At 37.6% G+C, this 17,003-nt stretch overlaps 1 protein-coding gene across 1 annotated transcript in view; it reads left to right on the top strand.

Annotated features, from left to right (window-relative positions):
- The window catches only part of b4galnt4a (beta-1,4-N-acetyl-galactosaminyl transferase 4a), a 289,838-nt gene that overhangs the window by 137,896 nt on the left and 134,939 nt on the right, over positions 1 to 17,003 (top strand). Inside the window, exon 7 of the mRNA XM_022672115.2 lies at positions 7,387 to 7,454. Coding sequence (XP_022527836.2) covers positions 7,387 to 7,454 — 68 coding nt within the window. The remainder of the gene's footprint in view (positions 1 to 7,386; positions 7,455 to 17,003) is intronic.

Below are 17,003 nucleotides of genomic sequence, written 5' to 3' on the forward strand. Positions count from 1 at the left end.
TTAGGGCATGTCGGTGTGTCTTCACAGTGTGTCTCTGGTATCATGAAGGTGCAAAAAATATGCCTTGCAAGGCTCAAATTCTCTTAATTAATCATGGGTGTATTTTCGGCGTAGCATGAAATAAACCAATCAGTGTGTCACTTGTCATTCCCTTTAAGAGTCAGCTACACTCTGACACTCTGGTGCATTTAAAAGAAAAAAAAACCCAGAAGGAAAGCAGAGAAAAAATTCTGATATATTTGAACAGGTTTAGCTACCTCACTTAGCATATGTTCTTGCATATAAACATTATTATAGTTAATCATATCAGATTCAAATGCTCCATATACCTACTGGTGCAGCTGAGCTACTGCCCTCAGGTTGATGCATTGCGATGCACTGCTGCATTTTTACACTCCTATCTGTTAGCAGTCCATGCCTGTTTGACCTCCTTGCTCGCTAGACCTAGCCTCTCGCTCCTCTCTCTGAATGTAGAAGTGAGCAATGACCTGCCCGCTCGGCTGCACCCTGACCGCGGTCTCCATGGACACGGCAGGGAAATGTCCAATAGGAGGCCTGGGCATCACTTCATGATGAAGTAGCATTAGCATGGGGGCTGCCCTTAGTGATCTAGAAGCCCTTACTTTATGTGCGTAGCTTTAATCAGATTGCATAGCCAGCGGCTAATCGCTAATTAAATTTCCCTCTGGTGATAGGGGCCTGGAATACAATTAGCTGCCCAGCCAGAAGTGTATATATGGACTATGTGTATCTATGAGTGTGCGTACTCAGGCTTCGGCGCAGGGTCAGCGTATTGATCACTTTTGGCGGAGTGAAGTCTTAGCACCCCCTCCCCCCCTTAGCTTCCCAATACGCACACACACACACGTAGCAGAGCATTCGATATCCTGCCACAGAGGTGTGTGATCGATCGGTAAGACGAGGTGGCACGTGGCCCTTTGTCTCAGTGAATAATTGCTGCCTGTCCAGAATTCCAAGTGATTTCCTGTAGACCCAGTGGCTGATGGACTAGTTTCACTGCACTGTGAGAAATCCAGTCAGGCAGAGCGAGAGAAAAACAGTCTCTCCGAGCGTCCCCGTGTCGAGGAGGAGCCACTGGAGTGGCGGTGGAGGCCTGAAATGGAGAGTTGTCTGGAGGGCCTGCGTCTCAATAGACTGGTCTCTGTTTAAAATAGCATGGCTGCCGGGGCGAGAGTTCTTTTCAATTCTGTGAGCTCTCCGCTCAGCATAAAGGCAGAATGAAGTGGGAACAAAAAGACGGGTTACATTGGGAGAGAGAGAGAGAGAGAGAGAGAGAGAGAGAGAGTGAGAGAGTGTGAAGGGAGAAATCTCACTCGTGTGTAATGGCTCTCCGGCTCTATTGAGCCCGCATTCTCCACCACTGCCCCGTTTCCATTTGCGGCAGTATCAGGGTCACGCCGGACTGAAATGAGTTTTCGTAGGGTAAATCCTGCATTTGGAGACTCAGAAAATGCTGGAAATGCCTCCAGTAGCAGCAGCAGCTGTCAACCGTACAAAAATATGCCACGGTTTGATGTGAAAGGGGACGTTGCACTGGGGGAGAGGTGGCTACACTTACATTTCACTGTAGCTGTCACCTTCTCAAACTCAGAATAAGAAGCTGAATGAAAGGTCTGGATTGTTGTGCCGTAGTTCCATCTGTCCTGCCAAATCCTGACCTTCAAGCAAAAATCCATTTTTCCAGTGTCTCACTTACCTATTGCCATGGCCAGGCTTTCATTTCTGCTCACTGAAAGTTGATAAGAGGGACACACTCAAGTATTTAAGAAGCATGCCAGGCAGTAATGTACAGAGCCCCTAAGGTGAGCATGTTATTATAATTATAATTATAATTATAATTACATTACATATGCCTAAATACATATGCCTTAACATTACATATGCTCATTCAGTGAATTGTTTTATGGACAGTCAAAGCACAGGACAAAAGATATTGTTGTATAGTGTAGTTCCAGATTTCTCCTGGATGCCCTCAGCCAGCATGTTCCATCATCCATCAGCATATTCAGTTACATCAGCAGCTCAACTGATTTACCAAATTTACCAAACCAGTTTGTTGATATGATGAGAACTAAAAATAACTAAATTAAACTTAGATTAAGAGAGAATAGGAGATGTTTTAAGGAAAACAGTATGTTAAATGTATGTTAAATGTGAAAATTCGCTGTTTGTATTTATTGTAATGCAAGTGTTTTACTAACTTCACAGATAAGAAGCTTAACTAAAAATTCCCAAAGGTGCCTAAAACATTTGCATTTGCATGTTTTAAATATATGTTATAAACTCTCTTAATTCATTCTGAGAAGTTTGAATTTAAGTTTTTATGTTGGCCTTAACAATCACATAAAGAAAAGTATGTTTTGGAAAAATGTCTTGTCTTCCCTAAAGGCTTTCATAAGTATCAAATTTCTCTTAAGGTATCCATTCAAGTTCCCTAACAGTATACACGAGGATGCAAAACCTCACTTTAAAAGATGGAAAATACAACTGCATTTTTGTGTACCTTCACAGTTTTTTGTTTTTTTTTTACATAAAAACAAACATTCCTTAAAAAAAAAAAAATTAAACCATATGAATGGTAAAGTGTTAAAGCAAAGTTTCTCTAATCAGTGTGTTTATATGACTTTGGGTAGTCAGGAAATCGGGAAACTCCATGTTTATATGAGTCAGGCAATAATCAGATTTTTGCAGACATAAATCACGGAAATCCCAAAGTTCATGCTTTGTTTTTTTTTGTTTTAACACTTGGAGCCAAAAAAGTTTTTTTTTTACTGGATTGGGATTCAAAAGCTGATACATGTTCTAATAAAAATGCCCAGCTCTGCCCTGAACCCAAACCACTGAAATAGAACGAAATGGCACATTGTTACTTGCTATCTATATATTAGCTTTGTAGCTCCAGTGCCAAACTAAAGAAGCAAACCTCAGATACCAATCAAAGCTTTGATGGTTTGCTAGATTTGGAATATGAAGAAAGTGTGTGCATGCAAATTTTGGCCAAAGCGCTGCATTAACCTTGGAAGACAATCCACCGAGCTGCTCTCAAATCAGTTTCCATCTGTGCGCGGATTCTGCTGCATTAATGAAGTTGTAACAGGGCTGATGATGAGCAGATGATTTGAATTGAGTGTATTAGAGCTCTGAGCACCAAATTGCATTTGAATAATGCTCTGCTTTTGTGCGAGCCTTCACGTGTGCATGCGTGGGTGGAAGTAATGCACGCTCACTCACCACAGAAGCCTCATTTAAAGTACTCCAGAGGAGGCAGAGAGCGTGTGTGTGTGTGTGTGTGTGTGTGTGAGTGAGTGTGTGTGTGTGTGTGTGTGTGAGTGTGTTTGTGTCTTTTCCAGATTGACCTTTTTAAAGCTGAAGTTTTGCACTTGAGTTGAGAGCATGGAAGTTTGTACTCCATGCTGAGCGGTCCGCCGGGGTGTTTTCGTCCTCCGGTAGTGTGTGAATATTTTGCTACAGGTGGAAATGTACTGAGGGTCTCGCCTCAGGAGCTTGGTCTGGAGGGGCGGGCAGTGGGGGGCGGAGGCTTGTCTGACACACATACTCCATCACCAGTCCTGCTGTAATCCCGGCTAGAGAAAGAGCAGGACTTGGCAGCAGAAGTAATTAGCTTTGGCTGGATCACGACTGCATGTGTGTGTGTTTACAGCGGAACAAGGTGTGTGTATGTGTGTGACGTACCCTGCAGAACTCACGGTACCACTTTAAAATAAGACTACCTTTATAAAGGGTTTATAAATGGTTTACAATTAGTTTATTAATGGTTACTAATTAGGTTGTAAATGCCTTAAAAATAATTAATAATCAGTTATAACACATATGTAGAAAGGGTAACAATATAGATGGCTGTGAGTTCACTATTTGGCAAACAACAGGTCGTTGTTACCCTTTCTATGTATGTGTTATAACTGATTATTAATGATTTTTAAGGCATTTACAACCTAATTAGTAATCATTAATAAACTAATTGTAAACCATTTATAAACCCTTTATAAAGGTAGTCTTGTTTTAAAGTGGTACCGAACTCGCTTCTGATGGTTAGAGGGGTGTGTCTGTGTGTGTGTGTGTGTGTGTGTGTTACTGAGACCTTTGATGGCCAGTGTGTGTGTGTACATTTCCATGAGTTTAGAAGAAAGCAGGCTTTGACGCCGGGTCTGTGGCTGCTTCATGGAGCCAGGCAGGCAGACTCTGTCATTACTGAACTTTATTCAGCTTAAAGCTGCCAAAAAAGGCTTTTTTGGAGCTAAATATACTGTAGAAGAACCATTTTGGGTCTCTCAAGAACCTCATTTCTTTTCTTCTGCATATGATCATGGAAATGATCTAATACACACTGTTAAAATCAAGTTAAAATAATAATGCTTATTGGGTTAGCATAGTTCAGTTAAAGTGAAAAATAACATTCCAATAACAATAGTAATGACACGGTAATAGCACAATAGATACAACACAGTACAATACAATCTTGTAATAACATGCTAATAACACAATAATGCTTACAAAAAATATATATATTTCTCTTACCTTAGGCTCTGCAGAACCAAAACAGGATAAGACTAACCCCATCACATGAGGAGGCCCCTATATTCTTAGACTCCTAACATTTTAGGTTTTTTGCTGTTGATGAGATTCAGACTGAGGGCTGACATATGGATATGCCTCAAACTTGAGTAAACATACCTTAAATATACCTTTTTTTATTTCTTGGACAAAAATTGTTTCGCATTGTTTCGCATCAAACATGTGCATCAAAACTGTAAGGAATGGAAGGCATACTCCCATGTGATAAAGTAATTAGGACTAGCATGTGGAAATGCACAGTAAACTAATTGAAAGGAAGGAGTTACGAATAAAAATCTTATTAAGAGTATTTGAACAATAATTTAATTTGCCCATAATTAATTTTGCTTTTTAAATGATTAGATATGTGAAAATAAAAAGTTGAAAGTTGGAAAGAGTTGACTTGTTAATTACTCTGTACATTCATTATTTACTTTATCAGTTTACATCTCAGCCTGAGGAACAGTACAGAAGAACCAATGAGAACAGAATGCGTTCATCTTATTGCACCTTTAAACCAAACTAGCTATCTTAGGTCTGAAAAATAAAGCGATGTGAGAAAATTGGGCAGGTCAATTCCAACAGTCCAATCCTAAAAATATCAGAAGTGGACCTCAGGGAGAGCATGTAGGACAAGAGTCATTTAAAGAACCACCCACAGGTTCTTTAAGAGCTCAGACTGGTTCTTCAGTGTCAGTGCTCCAGAGAACCCTGTTGGTAGGCGTGGAATGTGTGAGATCTTTGCAGCAGCTTTGATTTGGAGGAGAACGCCAAAAGTAAACAAAGGTTGGCGGGGTGTGATGAGGTCCCAGTGCTTCCATTGGTGATTCAGTGGCAGCAGGGGCTTTAATTAGAGCTGCAGTAACGGAGTCCCAGAGAGGAAATCAGCAGTCTCCAAGCAACTGTAGGGCAGGGAGGCCACTGTGTGGATACAAGTGAACCCAGAGAACAGAGGAGCTATTGTGACTTTACCGCTCTCTCTCTCTCTCGTTCTCTTTCTCTGTCTCTCTTTTCCTCTCTCTCTCTGTCTCTCTCTCTTTTTCTCTCTCTCTCTCTCTCTGTCTCTCTCTCTCCTGCGCTTTTTCCTTCTTTCTTTTTCCCTCTCTTTCTTACTTTCTCCTTTTCTCTCTCACTGTCTCTCTCTTTTTCTCTCTCTCTCAGTCCCCCTCATCCCTCTCTCTTCTCTAATCTGTATTTTTTTGTGTTCTATCACTGTTACACTGAGAGATGTAAGTGCAAAGAGTTTACCTTGTATGTTTTTCCCCTTTTTATTTGTCTTTCTATGGTATATTTTTTTGTAAGTTTTTCTTCTTTCGTATTTTTTTAAGCCTATTTTATCTTTTTATCTATCAATTTCTTTTATTATTTTTTGTATCAACTTCCTCATCTTTCTTGTCTTTTATTGGTCATCTTTAATTTTCTTTTTTTAGTTTTTTAATTTTCTTATTTTCTCTGATTTCTTTTCTCTCTGCATTTTTCCTTAACCACTTTTTTAGTTCATTTTAAAAATATTCTTCTTTGTACGTTTCTTCATTATTTGTTTGTAATTCTTCCTTATTGTATCTTTTTTAGGTCATTTTTCTTATTTCTTGAGTTTCTTCTTTGTTTTTTTCTTTTTCTTTGATCTCCACTTTTTATGCATTTAAAAAAAAAATCTTCATCTTGTTTTAGTCTATTTTTTGTTCACATTTGTGTTTTCTTTTGATGCCAGATTTTTTATAACGTCTTTTTTATATAGAATTTTCTTGATGCTTTTCGTCTCTTTTTATCTCTTATCGCTTATTTTTCTCACAGTTTTTCTTTTGTATCTAACATTTTCTTTTTTACTTTGTCTTTATTCTGCATTTTCTTTGTCTTTATCTTTTTTGCCTGAGGGTTTTCCTCATTCTGTCTCTCTTTTGATCTGTCCTTGTGTTGCATCTTTGTGTGTCCTACCACTCGTACACTGGCTCTCTGTAGAGAAGTGTCAGTTCTAAGAGTTTACCATATCTCTCTCTCTCTCTCTTTCTCTCTCTCTCTGAGGATCTGTGTGTGTGTGTGTCTGTGTGGAGCTTCCTCTTTGTCACACTGACAGGTGTGATAATTATGCATTCCACATTGCCTCTAAATGAAGTGAGCGGAGCACAGTGAGAATGAGAGAGAGAGAGAAAGAGAAAGAGCTTGTGATGATGGAGCTCAACATGGCAGCTGTGTATTGTAGGCTTGTTCTCCCCGGTGTTCCAGTTAGACTAGGTTAACACTGCAGATGTATCTACACAGCCGCATGCAGCACATATCAATAGCATTTATAAGCTGACAGTGAGAGGACTGTCTCATAATAAACATTATGAAATAATACAGGAGCGTGAGAACCTCAGACAGAGCTGATCAGCCAGCGTTAAAGCTGCAGTAACAGCTCCTGAGATGCTTCTAAAACCTCACTTGGGATTCTTCAGCTAATTAATTGGGGTCTTATTGCTGTGTTTCCTATAACTTTGGGATTGTTTAAGGACAAAAATAGTCTTTGGAAAATGTTTTAATATCATTTTGTTCAGTTTCAGACAAAAATTGTCATTTGATTCATCTCTACTTTCCACCAGATGATGTAACTTTGCTTTGATAATTTGGTATTGAAAAATGTATTAAAGTGTTTTTCCATATAAATTATATAAGCTGTATTTCTTTAAACGTCTTTAAATGCAATAAGTGCTCCTCAGAGTATCTGTTTGACCATTTGACCGCTGTAATTTTCACAGGTGTGCAGAGACCATGCATGAAATGCATAAAACAAACACATTTTTTATTTGTTTTCAGCTGGGGTCAGAGTGGACAGCTCCTGGAGAGTTCACCAAGTTCAGGTCACAGACCTCCAAATCTGTCCAGTAAGTGTTAAACACACACACACACACACACACACACACACACACACACACACAAAGTGACTGTGTTCTTTGCAAGTAAACAGTGAATCATTGTCTTTGGCTATTTTTATTTATCATTCTTTCTCTGACTTTTTTCATATTTCTTTTTTCATTGCATATATTTGATTAATTTGGGCTATGAATTTTATGTTTTTATGTACTTTTCTTACTACTTTTTCAGATTTTTAAAACTATTTATTCTCTTATCTCTTGTTTTTTTGTGTAATTTTTCATATTTTCTTCCCATCTATTTTTTATATAGTTTTCATTTTCTCATTTCTCGTCTTTTTTTATATTTTTGTCTTCATGACATACAGCTGTGGAAAAAATTAAGAGACCACTTTAGTTTCTAAATCTTTTTTTTCTTGTTTTGCTATTTAAAGATATATGTTTGAGTAAAATGAATGTTGTTGTTTTATTTTAAAATACAAACTACGAACAACATTTCTCCCAAATTCCAAATGAAAATATTGTCATTTAGATCATTTATTCGCATAAAATGAGAAAAAAAGATGCAGAGCTTTCAGACCTCAAATAATGCAAAGAAAACAAGTTTATATTCATAATTTTTTAAGAGTTCAGAAATCAGTATTTGGTGGAATAACCCTGTTTTTTAATCACAGTTTTAATGCATCTTGGCATGGTCTCCTCCACCAGTCTTACACACTGCTTTTGGATAACTTTATGCCACTCCTGGTGCAAAAATTCAAGCAGTTCAGCTTGGTTTGATGGCTTGTGATCATCCATCTTCCTCTTGATTATATTCCAGAGGTTTTCAATTTGGTAAAATCAAAGAAATGCATCATTTTGATTGGTCTCTTATTTGTTTCCAGAGCTGTATTTGTTGGTATATATTTCTGGTCTTTTTTATAGGTTATATTTTTTTGTATAATTTAACTGTTTTATGTATACTTTGCCTATTTTTTTTCATCTTCTCATCTATATGTATTTTTGCCTTCATCTATTTTAGTCTATGTTGTTTCATTTTCATCTTTTTGTTCCAACTCTTTTTGGATTTTTTTGCCCTTCATTTCTTTTCTTTTTTTCCTTCTTTTTCAGTACTACCTTTTAATTATGAAAGTAGGTCTGTGCTTTTTGTCTTCAGCACTGTTTGCTTTTTTCCGTCTCTGTTGATGAGCGTGAGAGTCGGCTGTGCCAGCACACCTGCACACCCTGATGCTCTGATCTGCTGCTTTGGTCCATCATGCTTCTGACTGGGCCACAATTAGAGGAAATGGGATTTCTTTGTGTGACACAGGACTGCATTTAATCGCTTCCTCTGTAAGGAAATGAATCTGAGGGAGCTGGCTAATGATGGGTTGCTTTATGATATCGGACAGTGCAGTTGGTGCCTTTACGGGTAAATTGCTAATTTAGCTGTCCTTGTGTAATTTACAATTCTATTATTTCAATAAATATCATACGGACAGAGTGCAATTAGATCTGTTTATATTAATAGATATCATACAGACAGACCACGATCGGGTCTGTTTATATTAATCTATATCATACAGACAGAGTGCGATTGGGTCTCTTTATATTATTAGATACCAGACATTGTGATTGCATTAGTAATTGAAAATCAGTTTTGTGTAGATGTACATAACACACACAAATTCACGTATACAGTCACAAATATGGAAAAATTGTTATTTATAGGTATATGTTTGAGTAAATGAAAATTGTTGTTTTATTTTATAAACTACAGACAACATTTCTTCCAATTTCCAAATAAATACATTGTAATTTAGAGCATTTATTTGCAGAAAATGAGAAATGGCTGAAATACCAAAAAAGATGCAGAGCTTTCAGACCTTAAACTATGCAAAGAAACCCATTTTATATTTATATTAGAGTTCAGAAATATTTGTTTTTTAATCACAGTTTCCATGCATGTTGGCATGTTCTTCTCCACCAGTCTTACACACTGCTTTTGGATAACTTCATGCCACTCCTGGTTTAAAAACTCAAACAGTTCAGCTTGCTTTGATGGCTTTTGATCATCCATCTTCCTCTTGATTATATTCCAGAGGTTTTCAATTTGGTAAAATCAAAGAAACACATCATTTTTAAGTGGTCTCTTATTTTTTTTTCCAGAGCTGTATATAAAACTAATATTTTAATTTATACGAGCAGTAGTAATTGTTTATTAAACAAAGGCTTGTATAATTTAAAAAGGTAAAGCTGTCCTTGAGTTAAAGGTTACATGGAGCCGGAGGTCTAGCCTCCATTGATTTCATTATGAGCGCTTTTCTAAATGAATCTTAGTGTTCTCATTAGAGCATTAGCAGGCTGTAAACTGATCCGTGCTTTAACCTTGGTCCGGGTCACTTCTGATGGAGCATAAGCTGATCACCACACGCTGTTGCTCATCCTTGAATAATGAATGGATACATAGATAGATGTTCTCTGAAGATTAGGTTGGTCAAGCTATGTTTGTCAAGCTCGATTGTCTTGTGGATCCATCTACTGAAGTGCCCATTATACTGTAGCTATGCATTGGCAAGAAACTGGCAATATGATATGTGTAACAATACGTTTGTCACGATTCAATAGATTGTGATACAGGGGTTGGACAATGAAACTGAAACATTGAAACTTTCATTTTAGTCTGGGAGGTTTCATGGCTAAATTGGAGCAGCCTGGTGGCCAATCTTCATTAATTGCACATTGCACCAGTAAGAGCGTGACGAGTGTAAAGGTTCAATTAGCAGGGTAAGAGCACAGTTTTGCTCTAAATATTGCAATGCACACAACATTATGGGTGACATACCAGAGTTCAAAAGAGGACAAATTGTTGGTGCACATCTTGCTGACGCATCTGTGACCAAGACAGCAAGTCTTTATGATGCATCAAGAGCCACGATATCCAGGGTAATGTCAGCATACCACCAAGAAGGACCAACCACATCCAACAGGATTAACTGTGGATTGTATTCAAAAAACATAAAACTACGGCTGCCCAAATCGCTTCAGAATTCAATGTACACCTAAACTCTCCTGTTTCCACCAGAACTGACCGTCTCCACAATAAATTATTGTGGTCTAAAAGCAGGTGTTTCAGTTTCATTGCCCAACCCCTATTTTTGTCATGGTATTTAAAAAGAATATATCAGCATAGACCTGTCACTTCACACATTATGTTCACTAAGCAAGACAAATCTGTTAACCTAAATGAGCTGGTATGTCAACATTGTTTAAAAAATGAGATTTAAAAAAAAAAAAAAAAGATTCCTTATGTGTTCCTTCATAGGAACAAATCTTTTTTTTTTTTTTACATCTCATTTTTTAAACAATGTTGACATACCAGCTCATTTAGGTTAACAGATTTATCTTGCTTAGTGAACATAATGTGTGAAGTGACAGGTCTATGCTGATATATTCTTTTTAAATACAAGATTCTTGATGAGAGCCGGTTTCATCATACAGTTTTTGATGGTCTTTGTGACTGCACTTGAGGATACTTTCAAAGTTGTTGAAATTTCTTTCATTTCTTAAAGTAAACTTTTTCCTTACTTACTCTGCACTGAAAGGGAACAATTGCATCATTATGTTGTTATATTATCATAATACCAGTGACATAAAAATGTCTTAAAATTGCAGTTACGCTGTTTATCACAATTATTTCTGGAACAATGTGATCCTATGTACCTTGATTTATTCTAACATAACACAACCTTTTTTCCAACCACTGTTTATTGCTACTGTGGCTTAAGACTCATACCCATTATGCACAGGACCTCTGTTCTGATTGGCTGCTGTGTATTGTGGCTGTTTGAACATTCAGTCCAGGTTTGCTCTTCACAGAAACACTGTAAATGTGTGTTGCCAGATTGTGTCTGTGGGTGAAACGGGCCAGAACAGTGTCTCGTGTGGTTCTCTTTAAACAGGCATGTGAGTGTTTCAGAGTGGATGTATTATTGATAAGGCAGGGCTTGTATAAACAGACCTGAGGTTTTATTAAAATCCGTCACAGCACTCAGGTAAACGTCAAGGTGTGTCCCGTGGGATTTGACTGTGTGCACACACTCGCATTTAGGTTCATTGCATTATTCATTCTATGTACTCTCTGATTAGCATCGCCCTACCCTTCCGTTTCTCCTGTGGCAGGAGTGTGTGTGGATACAGTGCAGTAGCAGCTGTGGCTAATGCTCAAAGGCAGTGTGGAGTGTGTGTAACCTTAAACACACTCAGTGCCAGTCTACAATCATTGGTGTGTGTGTGTTAGTAGGCTTTTTGTTATTTTTGCTATTTTTATGTAGGTTAGATGGGTGGGTGTATAGTATAGTAGAATGTATGCCTGTATGGAGTATTATCACTATACTGGCTGGGTCAGTGTTATAAGGAACAGGAACTAGTATTGTGTCCCATGACCTTTGCTTCCTCTGCTTTCCATATTATATGCATATGGGTCATTCAGTAATGAAAGTGGATTTTAATTCTTCGTCAATTCACCCGGACACTTCTAGCCAGAAGTCACTGGTCACTATCATTACCACCCACTGCACAAGAGAGTTTAGATAGGGCCCAAAAAATCCAGCCTGACCCGACCCACCCCATAAACTCTCATTTTGAGCCCAAGCCTGATTTAAACCCCACATTTTTTCAGTAAGTTAGAGCGTTAAAACTGAGCTTTTTAAAAACACAAATCTGTTCAGAATAATGCAACACTGAAGAAGCATAGACCTATTATTTAAGAAAAAAGTTTATTAAGAACAAATTTACCTGTATACTCTAATATAATTATCATGGTTTAATAACAGTAAACACTTTCTGAACAAATTATTTATTTATTTATTTATTTTAAGCATATAGCCTATGTGCAAAACACATAAAACAAACGCACTGCACACACTCATTAAACCGAAATAGACCAAGAACAATAACATTATTTACAATTATTTTCATGTACTTTAATATAATTAACAATGTTTTAGAATATAAAATACTTTTTGAACAAACATTTTTTTTTTATTTTAAGCATATAGCCTGAGTGTAAAACACAAAAACAGCAACAAGGCTCGCTGACACAGGTGTTGTTACTAACAACAATTAACTTAAAGTAGCTCCATACCTCTGACTTTCCTTTGCATTGCCCAAGGTATATTTGTATAAAATAAAAATAGCATTAAAAAAAACAGCCCGATTCGACCCGGCCCGAGAAAAGTGGCAGGAAATTTCGGGCAGAGAATCTAAGCTCTATGACTTATCCTCACTTGAACTCATCCTCGCTCACAAGATAACACCTTACAACGTATATGGGCATGATGGACTTCCCCAAGCCGTCCCTTGAAGTAACACCTCAAACATACAGTATCTACCTTCTGTGTGCTTATGAACTATTGCTCAAAAGTTAACGATGGGACATTTTTTTTATATTATAGTTTTAATTTTTTAATCCATTTTAACTAAGAATAGTGCATTTTTTAGTTCTTTTATACACTTTTTATACTTTTTTTTACTGCAAGAAATTAGCACTATGCAAAAGTTTGGGCACCCAAGAGATTTGAGCTCTTACATAACCTCAACCAAGGTCTTAGACCACCTTAATTAGAACTTTGTTAGAACTATTCCTTGTTTACAGTCATTGTGAAGAAAAGGTCAAGTCATGCATATATTTAAAGTTTTATGAATACATTGACTCGTCGCAATAATCAGCAGCCAAGGGATTCTCTGAATTAATAGGTAAACCAACTGAGATCCACAAAGCAGGAGAAGGCATTAGAAATGGCTTACAGTATTCAGGTAATACTTTCCTCAGTTTGTTAAAGAAGAAAGAGCAGTGAACAAGACAAGTGGAGGTCAAGCTGAAGCCCAGAGAAGCGAGAAAACTTCCTGAGAGGACTGCTATCAGGAATGATAGAAAGGCTGATCAAAATTCCTGTTTCACTAGAAAAGAAGCTCCAGCAGACTCTGGACTGGTGCACACTAGTACTGAAAAAAAGTTTATAAGATTCATGAAAGAGTTATTGGAAGGAAACTTTTGACTTTCTTTTGAAATTCTCAGAGGAACATGTAAAAAAAAAAAACCTTGAACATGCTTTGAACTAGAAGTGTTACCACATGGAATGGCCAAGCCATTGATGGATGGATGGATGGATGGATGGATGGATGGATGGATGGATGGATGGATGGATGGATGGATTAATGGAAATCAACTCATCTGCAGTAGCACATACGACCATATCGTCGCTGTCCAATGAAAAACACTTATCTCAAAAACAGCAACTTTACAGGAGAGACAAAAAACCTTTTAAACTTTCAATGGAAATCAATGTAAAAATAATGAATTCCAGGTCATTTTAAAGAGTTTCTATTGGTCCATTCATCAAGAAATTTTGGCACAGTGTAAAGGACAGTTTGTCTGTTTAAATTATGTAGTAAAATAAAAATTGACAAAAATGAAGAAGTGTTGTTCATTGGACAGCGACGATATACACCTGCATTGTCCAATAACTACAGCCCTAGTGTAGTTCCGAATAAAAGTATTATTTTGAAATCTCTGGAGCAGAAAATCATACAGAAACAAGCTTGATTTTCTGTTCAACCCTGTTATCATGTCACAGGTTAAAGGCGAACATAGTTAAGCAGTTAAAATGTCAAAACGAAGCGCTCTTTTTTCCTCTAACCTCTGCCTCAGGTCAGGCTCTTCAGCTGTTTTCCAGAAGCAGAACCGGTGACAGGTTCTGGTTAGTAACAGATGAGTGTATCTCCTCAGGGATGATGGATATATTACACCCCAGCGGAGGTTAGCACCTGGCTGCTGTTTAGAGGGAGCTAGCATGCTGCTCCCACTCCTCATATTTCCTCTCAGCACCGGAAGATGATTGATCTGTCAAGTGCAGAGCAGAGAAAAGAGCAAGAGTGCAGTGATGGGAATTTCAATGGCTCTGTCCATCATGACAAAGACTTCCATGTGCTACAGTAATGAGAAAGCACTGCTGTGAGAGAGAAAGAGAGAGAGAGAACGACAGAGAGAAGGAGAGACCCAGAGAAAGAGGCAGACAGGCAGATAGAAAGAGAGAGAGAGATGTGACGTTACCTTGACAGTGGTTCAAGAGAGTCATTATGTAACAATTTAACAGTGGGGACTCTCTCAGCTGCCTGTAAGAGAGTGTGAGAGAGCACCCGGAGAAGGTCCACCAGATATCAGTCCACTCACTTCTCTCTCTCAGTCTCTCTCTCTCTCTCTCTCTCTCTCTCTCTCTCATTCTCTCATTCTCTAGTTCTCTCGTTCTCCCTGCAGATATGTTAGAGCCCAGCAGTGTCTGTCAGAATTGTGTAAGAGTTCTGGGCCAGTTGCATAAAACATCTTAACTCCTTAAACCCTGATCAGATTCCTCCTTAAAACTTTACATCAATTATTTACACTGAACAATGTCACAGAAGATCCACTTTTATTCCATAAGGAACTCTTCTCATAGTTTGCATTAGACATGCCCAAACGGAATATCATATGGTAGCAGTATATACTTTGTTCATGAAATGTTACCTTCAGGGGGTGGCACATATGTATAAGTTGTGAGGTGTTATCTTACGAGTGAGATTGATCACTGGTCAGCATGCTCATATGCATAAGTCGTTGTGAATTAGTACTAGTAAGGACTATAAGTTGGTGCCAGATGAATGGGACGTTCCAGTTTCCAAATTTGTCTGCCATTGAACATTCCCTTATCCACAGTCAAAAGAAGTCAAGGATCCAGCTTGTCTTGATACTAACAACACACTCTGTAAATCCATGACTGGAGTAAAATAAACAATACTGGGTAGTTATAATATACTTCTGGTAGATATGTCATGTAAAAAAAAAAGTAACAGTTTCTATGAATCAGGTATCTGTAAAGCATTACAAATGCATTCATAAAGCTTCATAAACCATTCATAATGCTTTGTAACACTTGACATAAGCATTTGTAACTATACATAAATGTTAGATATAAAAACATAAAACATTGTAACACTACAATATAAAACTTTACATCACAAAGTGCTATAATACATTATAATATACTCATATTTGCTGTTCTTAATATTATTGATCAGACCTGTTTCATAAAGCTTAATAGATGTTGAGTTCACTCACATAATGCTTTATCAAGACTAGGGCTGCCACGATTAGTCGACTAGTCACGATTATGTCGACTATTAAAATAGTCGACGACTAATTTAATAGTCGATTAGTCGTTTTTTTTTTTCTTTGTTTTTCTCTCCAAACTGCTGCGACTGCCTTTCTGTCCTGGACGCACATGCGCAGTAGTGGAAACCGGGGTAGGTAGTGAACGACATCTCAGGACATTATACAGACAGGCTCTGGTTTCATGGCTACCCCGCTACAGAACTCAAAAGTGTGGGATCACCAAGAAAATAAAAGTGAAACGCGTGCAATGCAATATCTGCAATGAAGAACTTGCCTTCCTCGGCAGCACAACCGCGATGCACGAGCACCTGAAAAGGAGGCATGTTGTGGCTGATTAAATGACGAAGAAGCTAAATTGCTATTTAGCTGCTAAAATGAGCGTAAACAGAGCGTTAACTTAGTACTTAACTTACTCATCTTGATAGCTTTAAAACAGAGGTCACTAATAGGCGGACCGCGATCCGGATCCGGACCCAGACGTTGTCACAAATGAAACCGATAAACTACAGAGAAGGATTTCATTCTGACAGTGGCTTCTGTTTTCAGTGCTTTTCGGTGCAGTAAACTCACAGATCAGTCATGTGTGGTGTAAAATCACCAAACGCTCTCCTCTGCCAATCAGATCTGTGCAGATCGCTGCCCTGTGTACGGTAATGTACACAATATCTGGACAGAGAGGCATTTTTTATTAATATACTTTTTTTTCATAATAGTTCAAACAACCTCACGGTTGAGATGTTTCATAAATGCCAGTGCCTTATCCTTATTTTACACAGTTGTTTACACTTTATGCTAAACAGTAAAATAATTGTCTGTTACAACAAGCTGCATATTTCATTAAAGGTTTAATGAACTATGATTTTAATTGTTTTTATTTTTAGATAGCATATAGCTAAAATCTAATGTTGGTTGTATAATAGCAGCTGCATTCTATTGTGATAAACTGTGTTTTATATTCAATTAACGTATGATCCGATTAGTCGACTAATCATAAAAAATAATCGGTGATTAGTCGACTATAAAAATAATCGTTTGTGGCAGCCCTAATCAAGACCCACAGCCATGCCTTCCCTCTATCTGCTATATGTTATAGTGAAAATTATGAAAATTATATAATGAAAATCACTTACAAGCACTTTTCACAGACTTTAGGTAAAGTGATGAGTTATTCCACATTACCAAAGTCATATAACAAATTCTAAAGTTTCATAAGTGCTTTTTACAGACTTTGTATAATTTGTTATATGCCTTTGGTAATGTGGAATAAAATCACTTTGTCACAAGTCTGTGAAAAGCGCTTAAGAGTTCATTAGATGTTATGAGCATTTACAGAACAATTTTCATTATAACATATAGCAGATAGAGGGAAGGCA

This window comes from Astyanax mexicanus, chromosome 2 (genome assembly GCF_023375975.1).
Source record: "Astyanax mexicanus isolate ESR-SI-001 chromosome 2, AstMex3_surface, whole genome shotgun sequence".
NCBI lineage: Eukaryota > Metazoa > Chordata > Actinopteri > Characiformes > Acestrorhamphidae > Astyanax > Astyanax mexicanus.